The sequence below is a fragment of the Furipterus horrens genome, unplaced genomic scaffold, assembly GCF_987537825.1.
Source record: "Furipterus horrens unplaced genomic scaffold, mFurHor1.1.pri manual_scaffold_6, whole genome shotgun sequence".
Classification (NCBI taxonomy): domain Eukaryota; kingdom Metazoa; phylum Chordata; class Mammalia; order Chiroptera; family Furipteridae; genus Furipterus; species Furipterus horrens.
The window spans coordinates 19,339,878-19,357,588 of NW_028327176.1; the positions used below are offsets into that span (position 1 = coordinate 19,339,878).

General features: G+C 33.8%; 1 protein-coding gene across 1 annotated transcript in view; it reads left to right on the forward strand.

Moving 5' to 3' along the window:
* BIRC6 (baculoviral IAP repeat containing 6) overlaps positions 1-17,711 on the forward strand; it is a 190,951-nt gene that overhangs the window by 148,022 nt on the left and 25,218 nt on the right. The window contains exons 64-66 of the mRNA XM_090281119.1: positions 1,400-1,564; positions 2,480-2,642; positions 7,312-7,522. Of these exons, the coding sequence (XP_090137245.1) occupies positions 1,400-1,564; positions 2,480-2,642; positions 7,312-7,522 (539 nt within the window). The remainder of the gene's footprint in view (positions 1-1,399; positions 1,565-2,479; positions 2,643-7,311; positions 7,523-17,711) is intronic.

A 17,711-nucleotide genomic window follows, 5' to 3' on the forward strand; every position in this document is an offset into this window, starting at 1 on the left:
AATTTACTGGTAAATGTTTATATGATAATAACATTTTTATGATTCATTTAACAGTTTATCTTATAAAATGAAAAAGATGAAATTCCTTAGTCACAAATTCATAACAGATCAATTTATGAAAGTATTTATAAAAATACTGTCCCTTAGAAAATGTTCCCATTAAAAGAAACATGAAGCATTGGTACAATATTACTTGTAAATTATTTCTTAAAGTAATACGTGGTTGCCAATGTTTTGAGGGTACCAGAGTGCTAAATTTAATGAAAATTGTTTAAAAGAGGTTTGTTGTTACAGAATTTCATAATCCACAAAAATAATAACAAAGGGTTGATCTTTATGGAGTTTGAGATTATTTTATAAAACCAGTAGGTCTCAGACTTTTTTTCTGTCTCTACACCATCCACATTTTTAATATGTCCTTTATTCCCAGTAGTTTTCTACACATCATGTTCTGAACAAGAAATTAAGGATTACTATTTCTAGAAATGGAAACAACCTTGTTTACTGAGATTGAAAACATGTCGCACCATCATAGAATTCTCCTGATGATTGCCTTCACTAGATTCATTCTAAAAGATCTGGTTCATATCCCTATTCTTTTCACTATTTTCTCTATTTAATTTTGAGTCATTGACTCTTTAGGCCTCAAGATGCTTTACCCCATTTTTTCCTGATAAAGACTTTAAACATTTTTTTATTATGTTATTTAGTAATTAGAGATTGAGAGAAACATCGATTTGTTGTTCCATTTATTTATGCCTTCATTGTTTGATTCTTGTATATGTGCTCTGAACCAGAGTTTGAACCTGCAACCTGGGCATGTCAGAATGGTGCTCTAACCAACCGAGCTATCCAGCCAGGACCTATTTATTTATTTTCAAATAAAAGCATTTGTTTCCCATTTTTATATTACCCCTAACCCCTGGCAACTACCAACCCATGTTCTGTCTTTGTGTATTTACCTACTGTGGATATTTCTCATGAATGGAATTGCACAGCATGTTACCTTTGTGCCTGTCTTCTTTGATATAGCATAATGCTTTTGAGGTTGATCCATCCAGCACATACCAGTATTTCATATGGCTGAATGATATTCCATTGTATGTATTTACCATGATTTGTTCATTCATCCACTGATGGGTATTTGTTCCTTCTTTCTGGTTATTGTGAATAGTCTTGCTATGAACATGTATGTACATGTGTGTGAGTCTCAGTTTTTATTTCTTGGGGTATATACTTAGGAGTGGAATTGCTGGGTCACATAATAATTCTTTGTTTCATTTTTTGAGCAATTTCCAAACTGTTTTCCATAGTGGCTGAACTGTTTATATTCCTACTGATAAACATTTTTGAGGATAAATAAACCAAGTAGTAATAAATTTTTATGTTTTGTTGTAAGCCTCAGGTATCAAGCTCTCATAACCCTACATCAACAGAAGAACAGCAGCTATATTGGGCCAAAGGGACTGGCTTTGGGACAGGCTCTACAGCTTCTGGCTGGGATGTAGAACAAGCCTTAACTAAGCAGAGGCTGGAAGAGGAGCATGTAACCTGTCTTCTGCAGGTATATTTGCAAAGTCAATATTATCAATGATAATAGTTAAATTATTTTTTGTATTAGTATTTATTTTTAAGTATTGATGACTATCCAGCTCATCTTCAGCTACTTTTATAAAGCACATTATGCTCCCTGCTCTCAGTTCTTTTAAGATACCATTGGGCAAAGATTACTCCTCCCTACTTTTAACTAAATTTCTTCCCTCTAAATTAGCTTCTTCACTGGGAGGAAAATGACAGGGACAAAATTATTCAATAACTGGAAAATCTACCTGCTTCCAATCATCTTCTCATCTAAAGTATTGCATCTGTACTCTTAAAAACCGATAATATTTATTTATCTTTTTTTATATCTTTGTTCCTCACACTGTTCTGACTTTTCTAGAATCAGGGAAGTTGAACTAGCAGAGAAAGTTTTTAATGCAACAGAAATGGGGAGGTGCATCACTTAAATTATTAAAATTGATAAACTCTGAGCATTTGTTTTCTGCAATTCTAGAGAAAGGGCCATTTTAGTATAAAATTCTATGATTCCATCACCCTCAAACCGTAAAGTGAATTTATTCAATAAAATAAATCAGATGGTACTGAGGTTTTAAGTTTGTGTTCTTAGGGTGGGGCAAAAGTAGATCTATAATTGTGAGTACGTAAAACAGTTTATTCTTGTATTATTATTTATTAATAATTATATTTTCACCACAAACAACTTTAAACGTACTTATGCCCCACCCTGTATTGTGCCTTATCCTTCTCTTTTGAAAGTCTAAGGGAAAAAATGTCTTATTTTGAAAGTATACAGCGCAAGAGATTGAGTTAAAAATATATACTCTTCGTATTCAGACTGAATATCTGACCTAAAATATTTGCTTTTGAAGTATGTGAAACTTAAATCCAATTTAAGTCTAGCAATTTTTTCTTTTAGGTTCTTGCAAGTTACATAAATCCTATGAGTGGTGCAATAAATGGAGAAGCTCAGTCAGAAAGCAGAGGACAGAACAGTAATGCTCTTCCTTCTGTACTTCTAGAGCTTCTCAGTCAGTCCTGCCTCATCCCAGCCATGTCATCTTATCTAAGAAATGATTCAGGTAAATCACATTTTAATATTCCTCTGAAATATCTTTGTGGGTGAATACTTTTGTTTGTTTATTTAGTCATTTTCAGTTTAAATAATATGGCTCAGTTTAAATATTTGATATCCTCCCCCAACAGATGTAGGAATGAGTTTTATGGCTTTATTTATTTTTTAAATTATTCTGGAAATATTTAGTTATTTTGGGTGTGGGGGGCTCTTTTGATACTGTGTAGTTACCTGTTCTAGGACACAGAATAAAATAAATATTTTAATAAATATTTTAGGGTATTTTGCCTCCAATATTCTTAAAAGGAATGATAACCCATAAAGAGAGAAAGTAGTTGTTTTCATGAGAGATTTCTTAGTTAGATAGGAAAATTCTCGTATAAATGATGCACACTTTTTAATTTCGGTCAGCATTCTGACTTATATTTGTCACAGCCATGTTATTTTGAAAGCTGCTTTGAGAACAAGATGATTTTCTCTAGCTACTGTTAGTTACATATACAGTATGCTATTTAGTGAGCCTGCAGACACCCCACTGGCCACTAGGTGGAGATCCTTTTTTTTTTTTCTGCAAATAGATTGGTAAAGACGCATGTATGTGAGTTAAATGAGTAGAATGTTACTTTAGAGTTGCTCACCCTGCCCTCATCTCACTTCCAGTTTTTAAAATGCTATGTTTTATTTTCTCAAAATAGCTCCATTGAACACATTGAATCACTTGACATTGATTTAGTGGAACATACTAAAAATTTTTTTACTAAAATGTCATAGAATCTATCTTTTTAGTGCTAGTTTCATAGTGTGGAGATAAATATAAATATTTCAGAGTGAAAGGGAAATTAGAGTTATCCAATTCAATCCCTTTTAGTTTACAGATTAAGAAGGAACAAATGAGAAAAATGAAATCTAGAGGAATTTATTCATTTGGATAAGTTTAACTTATTACCTGTAATATGGCCATTATTAAACTTAAATATTTTCAAATTAAAAGGTGAGATATAAATGAATTTTGTTAGCGTGGAAAAGAGAAAAGAATGAATGTGATGTTATAGAAGAGTGCAGGAATGAGAGAATAAGCACAGGACTTTTATTGGAACATTATCAAGTTATCTACTAATTTGGCTGGTTGTCTAAGCTTAATGATGGTATATACAAGCAATAAATTTTTTTCATTTTCAAAGTATTGGTTCAGCTGTTCTATAACTAGCTACAGTAAGACAGAACCCATTATTATTATTCCAAGATTTGTTATACCATCTGATTTTTCCTCACACTGGATTTGTGTGTCTAAGGTTCTTATTAGATCTTATCTTTGGTTATATTCTTCAAAAAGAGAGGATTTCAGTTTTACCTTTTGAGAATAAAGTTAATTTTGTTGTTATGGCAGATGTCTTAATTTAAATATAATCACATTCTTTAAATCCAAAAGTTATTACTAAAATGTGTCTTCAAGGAAATGTATAATGGGAAACCTATCTTTTTAGATCTCAGGGCAACAAGAGGGCCTATTGTTCTTTCAGGGTTTAGAAATTGTATTAGTGCTGTTACATGAAAAGATACTGGTTTGATACCAATAGAAAATATATAATTTTATCATTTATGAAAATAGTTATTTTGTTTGATACACATCTTGAGAAAAATAGTTAGAAATTATTGAGCTGGCATAATACATAGTACTTCATATCCATATTTCTTGGTAATTAATAGTTTATTTAAGACTTATGAGGTGTTTTGTAGTATGCCATTTCTTTGTATTGTTACAATAAAGAATATGCCAGAAATAGGTAAAATTTTTAAAGATTCTTCTGCTAAGTAGAGGTGCATGCCATTTTGTTTTAAATTCTGAACTATGTTACAATACAGTCTCAGTTTTCTTGAAAATTAGCTGAGGAGTGCAAATAAAACTTGGAACATTTGCCTATATTTAATGATTTATTTCTTTGTGTGAGTCAAAAACAAGATACTGTCAGGTCCTATGCACCATTTCATTCCTGGTAAGAGAATAACATAATGCCAGAATTTTGAGTATGTTAGTGATCACTAAGAATGTCTGGCACATAGGTGCCCATCAGCAAATATTAGTTCCTTGTGTCTAGAATTCTCCAATTTGTCAGTGGCAACCTGTGTAGAAATACCTTTAATATAAAATACATCACTTTGTTGAGTAATGTGTATAAGTTTTATAATGGAGGAGAGACGTTGCTTAAATTAAAATTTAGATGGGTTACCAGTTGGTTTGATTTATATAGATCTGTAAGGGTAGAATATCTGCAGTACTTCAGTGATAATGTTCCTTGATTTCTCCAATAGAGTGGCTCCTCCCTTCCTATTAGTTGCCAGTGTACCTAATGCTGATATTTTCACTTCTCACATTGTGGTCCAATTAAACTTTCTTAATAAAATTCCACTTAACTAACCTGCCAGATTAACCATAACTCTCCATTTCTTTTGTAAACAACTTGATGTGTGCCTTATATATTTCATGTATATGTATATATTTCTTTTCCAACTAATTAAATTGTAAGCCTGTTAAGAATTAGTTGTATTTGCTTTCAAATTTACTTATGCCAGGTGCATTGTCATTACATAATTAAATGTTACCCAAACTAGATGTTTATATGCTAAATCAGTGGAATGCTTTTAAAGACACCATAGGAAAGGAATTGGCTGAAACTATCATTGAACTGGGTTTACATGAGAAACTCTGGAAGATTGTATGTGTATAATACACACACACGTTTTTCTTTTTATCCCAGTGGACTACCCTTCCAGCTGGTTGAGCAGTGAGCCAGTGTGTAAAAAGCATTATACTTTACCACTTGGCCAGAAATTTTTGACCCTTTGATATGTGTTTCCATGTAGTTCATTCTTATGGGCTAGTGGCTGACCCACCTGCCAACTTAAGCCAAAGTTCAGCATATCTAGGGTTGACATGAGTCCCCAAAATAATTGTTGGCTAAGTAAGGCTCGGTGAAGGAGTATAAATTCAATAAGTTCAATATTGGTAAAATTGAGTGGAGATGAAAATTTTATATGAACCATTATTTACAGAAGTTATTTTTATGAAAGTATATAAAGTATTGATATTTTCCTAACATTGCTTATATATGATGGAATTATTGCTAATTGCATATTCATAGCTCTCTAGTAAAACAACTTCTAAAACATTTATGAATGGACAAATCTGCTCACTTAGATATCTTTTCAGTAATCTCATTTGAAAAGATCTAATTGAACCATATTTTGTTTTGAAACATATAGTATCAAATAATAGATTTTTTTGAGTTACATTTTAGTGAGAATTTAAGGTTATTCTAGGTGAAAAAAATTTGTATTATTTTACCCAATGATGATTTCAGCCCTTTAAAAAAAACTATTTTGTTCACATACAACTTCTGTAACAGTCATTATTAGATTAGTACTAAAAAGGTGAACTCTCTTTTGAATAAATTAGTTTACCAGTCAAAATATTTTTGATATACATATTAACCACATTAATTGTAGGATATTAGTTACAAATAATTATGGATTGAGTTTTAGTATTTAATTACTTGAAAGGATATATAATTTACAGAGTAATAATTTAGGATCTCTGCCTGTTTTGTTTCCATAGGGTAATTACTATATTTCAAGTTAGGCAAAGTAGAATGGATAAATTCTTTAATTGAAAATTAAATATTTGAATAATTAATTTATTTGATTTTGACCCTAGGTTTTTAGGTCACTCAGTGTTCCATAAACGCATTATTTTATTAGATTGTGTTGAGGTTTTTATTCTTTTTTTAAAATATTTTTTAAATTTATTTTTAGGGGGGAAGGGAGAGAGAAAGAAAGGGAGAGAAACATCTATTGGTTGCCTCTCATCCATGTCCTGACCAGGGACCAAACCCGCAACCCAGGCATGTGTATGCCCTGTCTGGGAATTAAATTGGCGACATTTTGCTTTGCGGGACAATGCTCAACCTACTGAGCCACACTGGTCAGCGTGAGGTATTTATTCTTAGATGTATGTGGTATTATGACAAGAAAAAATGTCATTTGATTTGTAGCTTATAATTAAAAGTTATCATAGTTGGCTTTTTATTAAGTTGTTTTGTTGAAATATACTATTAATAAACTGTGGTCACATTACTGTTTTATCTGGGATACAGTGGCTTCATCTTTTCAATTTTTAAAATATATTTCCACTTGCCCTTGCTGGTGCGGCTCAGTTGGTTGGAGCGTCATCCCATACACCAAAAGATTGCAGGTTCACTTCCCAGTCAGGGCATATACCTAGGTTCCGGGTTCGGGTACGGGAGGCAACCAACAATCAATGTTTCTCTCTCCCCACCGCCACCCCCTTCCTCTCTCTGGAATCAATGAATATATATCCTCAGGTGAGGATTAAATTTCATACTAATAAATGTATTTACTATCTTAATGTAATATCTGACCTATTTAATCATTACTAGTTACTTAATTCTTGCTCTCTCCCCAACACCGTGCCTTATTTACATTTTGTTCCCTAAAAGAGACTGTTATACTTTATGCATTGGTGCTTTGTAAACATCTCATTGGTCCATTTACCAATTAACCAGTTACTCTTAAAGTTAAAGTTGAAGCTGTATTGCATGGGCTTACTGTTAAACTGTACTGATTCTAGTTTTTTGCTTTTCCCCTCTTCCTTCTCATAGTTCTTGACATGGCAAGACATGTCCCACTCTATCGAGCTCTGCTGGAATTGCTCCGAGCCATTGCTTCTTGTACGTCCATGGTGCCCCTATTGTTGCCCCTTTCTACAGAGACTGGTGAAGAGGAAGAGGAACAATCAGAGTGTCAAACTTCTGTTGGTACATTGTTAGCCAAAATGAAGACGTGTGTTGATACCTACACCAACCGTTTGAGGTACTATACTTTATACATTTCTTTCATCCTTGCCTCTTTTTATATAGCTTTTGAGGGTTTTCTAAATGATACATGTAAATTAAACACAAATACACCAGTACAATATATGAAACTCCAAAGAAAAAATATCCACCGAATCCTACACTCAGAAACGTTAATTTACATCAACTTATCTAACATGTCCCTGTATAATATTATTGCTATAGGTATGGAGTTTTTCTTAAATACTGGCACATTATACCTATTATACAAATAGATGCTAGTTTTACTCAATATTGAAGTCAAAGACACCTTTCAATGACAGTAAATACATATTGCTGACATCTTCCTTAATGCTTCTAATTACATATTATATTTAGATCCTGTATTTTACATAACCAATTATTAGAGGACACTTGGGTTATTTCCCATTTATCCCAACCTCAGGCACATATCTTATGGGACTTGGAGAAATCTGCAAAGTATATTCATAGAAATGGAATTCTTGGATTATAGGCTGTAACCTTTTTTAGAATTCAGAGGATTCAGTATTTCTTCGGGTTACAGTATTTATCTTCATGAAAAATTGAATTTTTAAATGAATCTTTGGTTTAAGTTTACATCTTGCTAGATTCAGATGATGAGTTCTGTTATCAAAAATTCTTTTAAAATAACCTAGTAAAACTTCTCTTAGCAGAAATCTATTCAGTGGTTGTTAGTTTTACTTAAAGATGGCCTGATGCTGGTTTTGAAGGCATTTATACTGCCAGTAGAAGTTTATTCTTTCGTTGATGGTCTTTGGAGTCAATTAATATTCTTTACCATCATTGTAATATATTTATTCTACCTCTTCTCACTTATTTAAAAAAAAACCAAAACCTAAAATTTGAGAACAATGGTATATGTGAAATAATGGCAGAGAATTGGTCACTGGAGGAATAGTTTTTGTCAGTCTTTACCTTTCAGAGGGAAATCAGCTTCTGGCTCTATTAGTTCATGTTACTGTCACTGTCATTTTAAAAACTAGTGGCTCTCTTCCAGACATAAGAACCATAAATTAGTGATGAGATTAAATAAAAACCAGTTGGTAGAGGTATTAAAAGCTATAGCTTTATACCACTATTTTACCAGGGAAGGAAAATATAGAAGTATATTATCTTTGATGGTATGAGATTTATTTCTGTTGGTAGAGATAATAGTGTTATGTTTAATCCCATCCTTTGTTGTGGCTAAAATATTTCTAAATATTACTTGGCAGCCAGAGTAAAAATAGTGTGGTGGCATAGTTGAACTGAAGATCCTAATTTTCTAATTGAGCTAATGTTTCATTGAGAAATGTCTAATTAAAGCATCTCCTTCACTGCCCTGGCCATTTGTGTTCCTTACTCCTATATAAGAAACATAGAGTTTTTGACAAAGCAATTAATATAAAATATACAGAGCTTTCAAATTGCTCTTGTGTACTTTTAGGGGAAAATTTCCCTTGTGTTTATGTACCTTTTATTTCTGTCTTTTGAGTAAAAATTGAAAATTTATGAAACCTTGAGTGTTTTTCCCTCAGGAGTATTTTATTTCTTAGGCGAAAATTGTGTAAAGATTTGGACTGTTGTTATAATTACCTCTGCTTTTAAAAAAATCACAAATTTATGGTGTTATAAATGTCAAAATAAGGCCATTTGAATAAGAATAACTTTATACTGTGTAGTTCCTTATGCTGTAATTTCTATTTGAGCCTGCAAAAATGTAGTCCTATTATATTGAGTTCTAAGTTAATTATAGATGTTTATTGCAGTGAATGGAGAATTTTTGCACCTAGAGTGCCTTTTTTGTTACTTTTCTTAAATTAATGTATTTTCTGTTTAAATAACATGTGGTGTAAATTTTAAAAATAAACAACTTCTGTATAAATGTATTAATTACGTATAAGAATTTAATTTCAGGTAGAGGATAACTGAATTTCATTTAATTGGAACTCTTTTCTACTTGGTTACCTGGAAAAAATTATTCTTCATGTTCTTTCCTTTTTACTTCAACACGAAAAAAATGACAACTTCAAACTTCTAAATTTTGTACCAACAAAACTTGCATGTGAAGATCGTAGTGACTGTTTACAGAGCTCATTTGTTATTTTATCTTTACGTGACCCTGTGCAGTAACTATTTGTAATAATAGTTTTCTTTCACTAATGGAACACTACTAGTGACTTGATTATGGGAATGACACACTAACCATCTGAGCTACCCGGCCAGGGCCTCTACTTGTATTAGGATTTGAATATGCTTATTAGTTGAGATCCCTCGTGGTATCTCTTGTATTATACAGCTTCTGTTAGGAAAAGAAACCAGCAAAGACATGCATGATATACCATCCCTATTCTCCTTTTAAGTTTTGCCACATTGAGAATTCATTTCCCACCTCACAGAGAGAGGGTAAAATCTTTTTTTTTTCCAACCTGTCAAGACAATATATATATTTCATATTTTCAATATCATAAAGCTGATATAAAGTGAACAATATAGTCCTACTTCCTATAGTGTTTACACCCACAGAAATTGGTCTGAGTTCAATTTTAAAATTGATTCAAAGTGTGTATAGAGCACCCCTCTTCCCCCCACCTGCGTACCACATTTCCAACTGTATTTTTAAAAGCCGCAGGATACTGTGAGAAGAGAGGGGTCAAGTCAACTATGTCTTGTTTATATACCATTTACAGGATACGCTTTAGTGCTTTATAAGGGTTTGGGGTTATGATTTTTAAATAATGTGTAGATGTACCCCAGCTTAGAGCAGTTTTACATTATTTTTGTCTTTGCACTCTTAGTAAGAAATGTAAGAGTGACTAAAGTATATCTGTTTAGTGTAAGAAATTTTTCAGAGTAATACAGAGAAAATAGTTTGTATATCTTATTGCCTTATGTTTTTTCCTCTTGCTAACTTATTTTTTACTTTTTACGTCTTTTTTTAAACCAAGCATACACAAAAGCCATACAATTTTTTCTCTTCAAATGAAGTTTTAACATATTTAACTCTTCTGTCATCTTAAAGGAAACAGATTTGCTATATACTCTGCAGCTCTCTAGAAGTGATGATTGTGGTTACATATAATGACTTGCATTGAAATTATTTCTTCTGTGTATACTTACAATTTTTATCTTTCTTTTGCCCAAGTATAAAGAAGTTGTTTACTTTCGTTGATGGGAATGACCTAATTGAGAATATCCTATCTTGAGGCCATTGTCTAAACCTAGCTAATCTAGACCTCAAGATTCAAAGAATGAAAGGTATCTGACCCACCCCCAAGACTGAAACCTTCTGTAAGAGGAAATACAAGCTATCACTAAGAAGATGAAAGGCCCTGGCCAGTGTGGCTCTGTTGGTTGGATGCTGTCCTGCCAAGTGAAGGGTCACTGGTTTGATTTCTAGGCAGGGCACTTGACTGGGCTGCAGGTTCAGTCCCCTGTTGGAGCATGTGAGAGAGGCAGCCCGTCATTGTTTCTCTCCCTCTCTTTCTCCTTCCATTCCCCTCTCTCTAAAAATAAATTTAAAGAATGTTGTTTTTTTAAAAAAATAAGCTGAAGAGGCAGATCGTCCACCTTGCTTTTAGCTACTTTATGATTAGAAATTTGTGATTGTATTTAGATAGGTGAGATCTGGCATGGTCACAAGAGCATGACTGACTTATTCATTTAGCATACTTATTGAACGTTCATGGGAGCCTAATGAGAAAATGGCATCCTTTTTATGAGGGACTGACAAATGGTGGAAATAATTATTAGACAGTTTTAATAACACAGTTTGTGGTGTGTTAGATGTAGAAGACGTTACTGGAGAATGAACCCAGATTTGGAGACCTAAAGATTAAGTAGGAACTAGCTAACTAAACAGGAGTAGGAGGCTGGTATACTAACTAGGCTGTGGGAATCACGTTAGCAGTAAAAGAAAGCAACATGTATTCAGGGAAACCTAAATGAGTTTGGTGTGCCTGGATGCAGTGTGGTGGGAGCTGTAGGGGGAAGGGGGGACTCCAAGATGGAGTGGTGATGAGACCCTGAGGGTTTCCACAGAGACTGGATTTGCCTCATAAAAAGACTGTCTTGTGGTGGAGCTGAATGGCTGGCGTGGTTGGAACAAGGCTAAACTGCCCTGGAAGAGATTTTCATCCTTCCATCTCAGCGCGAGCACTGTATGTCTTGTTTCCGTCCTGCCATTTCTGGGGACTGAGGATTTGAGGTCATTATAGCACTCTGGTTCTTGAGTATTGTGGACCTATATAGAAAATTAGTTTGTAGGTTGAAGTACATTCTGTGTTCCAGACATTTGACTGAAAAAAGCAATCATACAAATCAAGCTTCAGATTACTATTAACTGCATTATTCTGCCTGTGTGTTACACTGGCAATTGCAGGTATTCCCCTGGGGGTCTCTTATAGCGTGCAAGTGCTGTAGCATAACTGGTTCTTGGAGCATGGTTTCCTCTGTTCGCGTAGAGAATCTGAACTCCATGCTCCCAGGCAGCTTTCCAAAACTAAGCCTACTAGGTTATTGTATTATCATAATGAAAAGATGATAGAAAACTATCATCTTTGGCTTACCAGAACTTCAGAGTCATAGTAGAGGCTTGATTCTAAGGTTCAGGGTGACAAGGTGAGACTACATGCATGCGTATACATTTCTCTGCCGTTTTCTTAAAGCTCTGATCCAGCTAAAGTTGTAGATGTGGAAAACTTGTATTAAGTAGGTTTTAGAAAAAACTTTTCTGGAGACTTTTATCTATATTATTTTAAGAATTTAAATTAAAAATAGTGCTCATATAGTAATGGGATTTCATTAATCTGATCAAATAATCCAAACAGTTTTCATGATTGAAAACTGAAGGGAATTGTTTTTGGTAGAAATTCCTTTTCAGGGTGAGAGCTACAGCATTAATGAGGAAGAATTTTCAGATCATATTCCACCTATGCTATTGTTAGAATCTTTCTTTTGATTAGCTGGATTAAAAAAAATAATTGAAGAAGAAACTTCAGACTACTGCCATATCAGAAGAACCAGTATCACTTGCCAAAAATAGAGATAAGTATAAAAGTGAATAAACTAAGCCCTGACTGGTGTGGCTCAGTGGTTAGGCATTGTTCTGCAGACCAAAGGGTCCCTGGTTCTATTCCTGGTCAGGACACATGCCTGGGTTGCGGGCCAAGTCCCTGGTTGCGGGCTTGCAGAAAACTTCCCAAACCACTTTTGACATGTTGGATCAGTCACAGCACCTTCTCCATTCCTTGCACAAGTCTCTTTTTGCATTTCAGTTGCGTTTTTACTTTTCTTGAAATAATAAAGCATAATATGCCAAAAATGTTGCGTGCATTTTTCCATCTCCAATATCAAAATGACTGCACAAAAATTTACCAATTTTGAAGTTTTTTTAAAATGCATGCTGATAATGGCAGCTGTCACAATACAGACTAACAAAAGTGTTTCAAATGAAGTTACAAACAATCAAGCACTACTAGAGCCATCTTATGGAAAAAACTAAACGAACTCTGGCCAACCCAGTAGAGAAGGATGAAATGGGAGGATGTCCATTAACTATCATCCTCTCTTCTCTAGTCTGCACTAAATTGGGAGAAACTAAAGTTAGTCAAACTAGTCTACTTTTGTGTTTACATATGGCTACAATACAGAGTCACCTTGAAAGTTTTATAAAATATAGCTATATTTTAACTTAACATGTTTCTCTTCCTTTTTATTTTCCACTTCCCTGCTAAGATTTGCAGTGCTCTCTTTTGGCCTTCTGTTTATCCAGAAGCACCTTTTGTCCAGGTTTATCCTGCTGTTCCAGGATTTTTCCCTTTTTCTTTAAGATAGGCATTTTATTTCAGAATTCTTCCTTGAATATGGATTATTCTAATTTAGATAAAGAAGAAAATGACCCTTTAACCTTTCAAAGGGCCACTTGTATTTTAATGCAGGATAACTCAGATAATTCTTGGGTAAAGGAGTGCAGATGTATTAGTTGGGGTGCCTTCCACACCTTTTTGGTGGTCTGCTAGGGAGTAAACTAGGTAGAATCAATGTTGTAATCATATTGCCAAACTTTTTAAACCTCCAGAGCCTTAAATCAGAACGACTGCTTAGAGGAGGAAGTTGAATTGGCACAGTGGCACACCCCCACGAGAGACAGCATTTATGCCAGCTAGTTCTGTAATTACTACTGAGATTTTGCTATAATATACAATAATACGTGTGATATATAACTACATATGCATGAATATATCAGTGCACACACATCTGAATGGTTGCTTCTGAATTTTAATTTTTAAAATAATACACTATAGGGCATTTCTTATTTCCTTCAATTATAATTAATTATACCTTAATAATGAAACGATTGTTGTGGGTGAAGATTAGTGACTGATAATTATAATTGCAGTGATGGAGTTGGTAATTAGTGTATGCCAGAATGTTACTCAAGGAATAAACATGTTTATTATGTTCATCTTTCCTGGTTTATCTGGTAAATTAACCTGTTGACATGGCAAGGTAGCAACTAGGAGTGGTTTACTGTGATTTCATCTGTTTTTTAAAAGTTGACGGTTCCTTAGGCATTTTAAAATATTTACTGTACAAATTGAATTAAGAGCTTTCTAAAGAGGATATTTTAATATTTTATATCATTTAATATTTATGATTCTGTGGTTTTATTATCCAGTACCTTTCTAATACATCCTTTCAAGATTCACAATTAGTAATAACTGCATAGAGTTAACTGAGTCTAACAGTTAACACAGACAAACTAATATTGCTGTTAGCTGATTATTAGTAGGCATTTTATTAAGGTAAAACGGGACTAGCATTCCTTTTGGGAGCACAAAAGGCCAGACAAAAGTGTAATGCTTCAAACCAGAGAATTTTACATTCAAGACTTTTCTAAATTTTGTCTGAAACAGATAATTATCAGGATTTTGGGGGAAATACTTAAAAGGTATATAACATGTTTGTGTATTAGTCTTTCAAATTATTTTTTATATTTTTGAATTGCAAATTATATTCACTATTATTTTGTATTAGTTTCAGGTATATAGCATTGTGGTTAGACAATCATATACTTTATAAAATGTCCCCCCTGAAATTTCCAGTACCCACCTGGCACCATACATAGTTTGTATGTTAGTCTTATATTATTTGCAAGTGCCCTTGAACCATACGTGTAAGGTAGAATACAGTGTAGTTTTCTAGTTAGGCCTTTTTCTGACATCATCAACCACTTAAAAAGATGTGGAACGTTTCAGAATGCTATCATTAGGAAGTTTTGTACCTTTTTTCTTGTTCAGTTGAAATTTTTTACTACAGTTTGAACAAAAATTAAAAACCTCTTATTTCTTTTGCTTATCTACTTTAATACTAGGCACTCACTTATAAAGAACAATTTAAAATTCAAAAGAACTTATGCACCTCTATGTTCATAGCAGCCCTGTTTACAATAGCTAAGTGCTGGAAACAACCTAGGTGCCCATCTGTAGATGAGTGGATAAAAAACTGTGGTACATTTACACAATGGAATACTGTGCAGCAGAAAGAAAGAAGGAGCTCCTGCCATTTGCAACAACATGGATGGAACTAGAGAGAATTATGCTTAGCGAAATAAGCCAGGCAAAGAAAGAAAAATACCATATGATATCACCTAATACAGGAAACTAAAGAACAACACAAACAAAGGAACTAAATAGAACAAAGAGCAGAATAGCAGTCAATAGGGGGGAGGGGAGAGGGAGAGAAGGGGGATAAGGGAAGGGTCTAGTCAAGGAACATGTATAAATGACTCATGGACATGGACAACGGGGAGGGATATGGTTGCGGGAGAGGGGGTGGGCTGGGTGGGGGAGAGAAATTAGGGGAAAAGGGGACAACTGTAATTGAAAAACCAAAATAAAAAAAGAAAATTTAAAAAAAGAACAATTTAATATTCATCCACTAAGGGCTTATATTCTGAAGTTCTGAAGTGGAAATCACTCCCTTAACTAGTGTTTGAGAACATGTATTTACTTATTTACATACTTATGTAAGGTCCAGCATTCTATTCTATATTATTTTATTTCTTATTGAGATTTTTGAGAGGGAGACAGAGACAGAGAGAGACGGGGGGTGAGGGGGTGTTGTTCCACTTACTTATGCACTCATTGGTTGATTCTTGTACGTGCCCTGACTGGGGATCAAACCTGCAATCTCGGTGTATCAGGATCACACGCTAACCAACTGAGCTATACCTACCCTGGGCTAAAAACTATTACTATAAATGTTTAATTTTTCAGATGCTCTCAGTGTAACAATATTAACCCTTTTCTTTCTTGTCAAATGTAGACAAAATTTACCAGCTTCTTATTTATTTTATCCAAAAACTCTCTTCATATGTTTTTTTTCCTTTGTTTTAGAACTTAATGATGTTTGTGTCTAACACTTTTAATTTTTAGGCCAGCAAGCAATGAGAAGAAATAGTTCCCTAGGGGTCAAAAGAAAGAGATCGAGATGCAAGAAAGAGAAAGTATAATATCAAAAGTAGGAGGTACATATAAAGTGTAAGCAGTGTTATACACATGCCGAAGGCAGCCTGTCATTAGTTGTTAATTGATACATAAGTCCAAGGTCACTTCCACTTAATTTTATACCAGTTATGGAGGTTCAAAATCTGGTGTGAAAATGAATTTTTCTGACTTGTCAGATTGACAACTTAGATGGCAGTAGAAGACAAAAGTATTTCCTGCATTTCTTTTGTTCTGCCAGTTTGAAATGATTTTTATAAGCATAGTATTTATGTTCTAGCTTCTTTTTATTGATTTCCCTTCTTGTTTCTTGAGAACAAGTCAAACTTTTAAATTGTGGGTAAGTGACAATAAATACATAATGGCATGTAATTACATAGAAAATATAAGGAGGCGGTATAACTGTAACTGGTGTGTAGGATACAGTTTCAAAAGTACTTACATGTATATTATCAGTTTTTCCTGCTCTGTGTAGGCAATAAAATACTTATTATTCTTGTTTGACAGAGGATGAAACAATTGCCTAGAATTTAACATTTAAAACTTAATTAACAAGTAATAAATCTGGCATTTAGCTTTCCAGTCTCCTGATGCCTGTGGTGTTCATTATCAAAAACAAAATTTGTGAGGGAAAACGAGTCGTTTGACCCATAGCCAGCCACTTCTGTTTTTATACACTGTTGCTCCCTCTTACCAAACTAGTTAATTGATCATTTAGGTTTCATGCTTATATTATGGTTGGGCTTGAAAATTATTAGATGGAAAATGTACAGGGGGAAGTTAAGGATAATATAAGAAAGGGCGAAGCCAAAGAACTTACATACACGATCCATGGACATGAACTAAGGGGATGGGATTGCTGGAGGGAAGCGGGGTACTGGGCAGAGGGGAGCAAAGGGAAAAGAATTTGGGACTACTGTAACAACATAATCAATAAAATTCTTTAAAAAAAAAGAAAAGAGAATTGTTAGATGGTTCTTGAAAAACTTTTGATTGCATGCCAAAATACAATTTACTATTTAAATGATTAACAGAAAACTCTTAGAAAATTATAAAAATGACTTCTTATTTCTACCTCAGCATAACATATCAATATAAAATGATTATTCCTTATCAAATTGCATTATGTGAGTTTTATGTTTCAGGAAACATACTTATGTTAAGATTTAATTGATAATATCTTTCTGGCCACATCATAATAAATATTCCATATTATCTGTAGATTTTTAGAGCTATAAGGGACTCTTTTTAGAGTTTGGGTAGTTTAGAGCTTTCTTTTTATAAGTGAGGGAAACAAGGTCCATAAATATTGTGATTTGCTCCAGATTCTGTGATGCTTAGTGGCAGAGCTATGATAAGAATTCACATCTCCTGATGTCTCAGTCAAGTATATTTATGTACTAAATTGAACTTAACTTCCAAGAACAATTTAATTTGTGCATCAATGAATAAGTAGAAATAGGGGACATGGACTTCTCTCTGAGCTGGCTTTGGATATTTAGGATATATTGTATTTTTCACTCCATAAGATGCACTTTTTTCCCCCCAAAAGTGGGGGGGGTGGTGTCTGTGCATCTTATGGAGCAAATATTGGTCACGGACCATGATATGTATTACCTGACCTGTCAGTGGTGGTGACAGCTTTTAGAAGAGGAGGCAGTGGGCCCATGCGAAACCTCT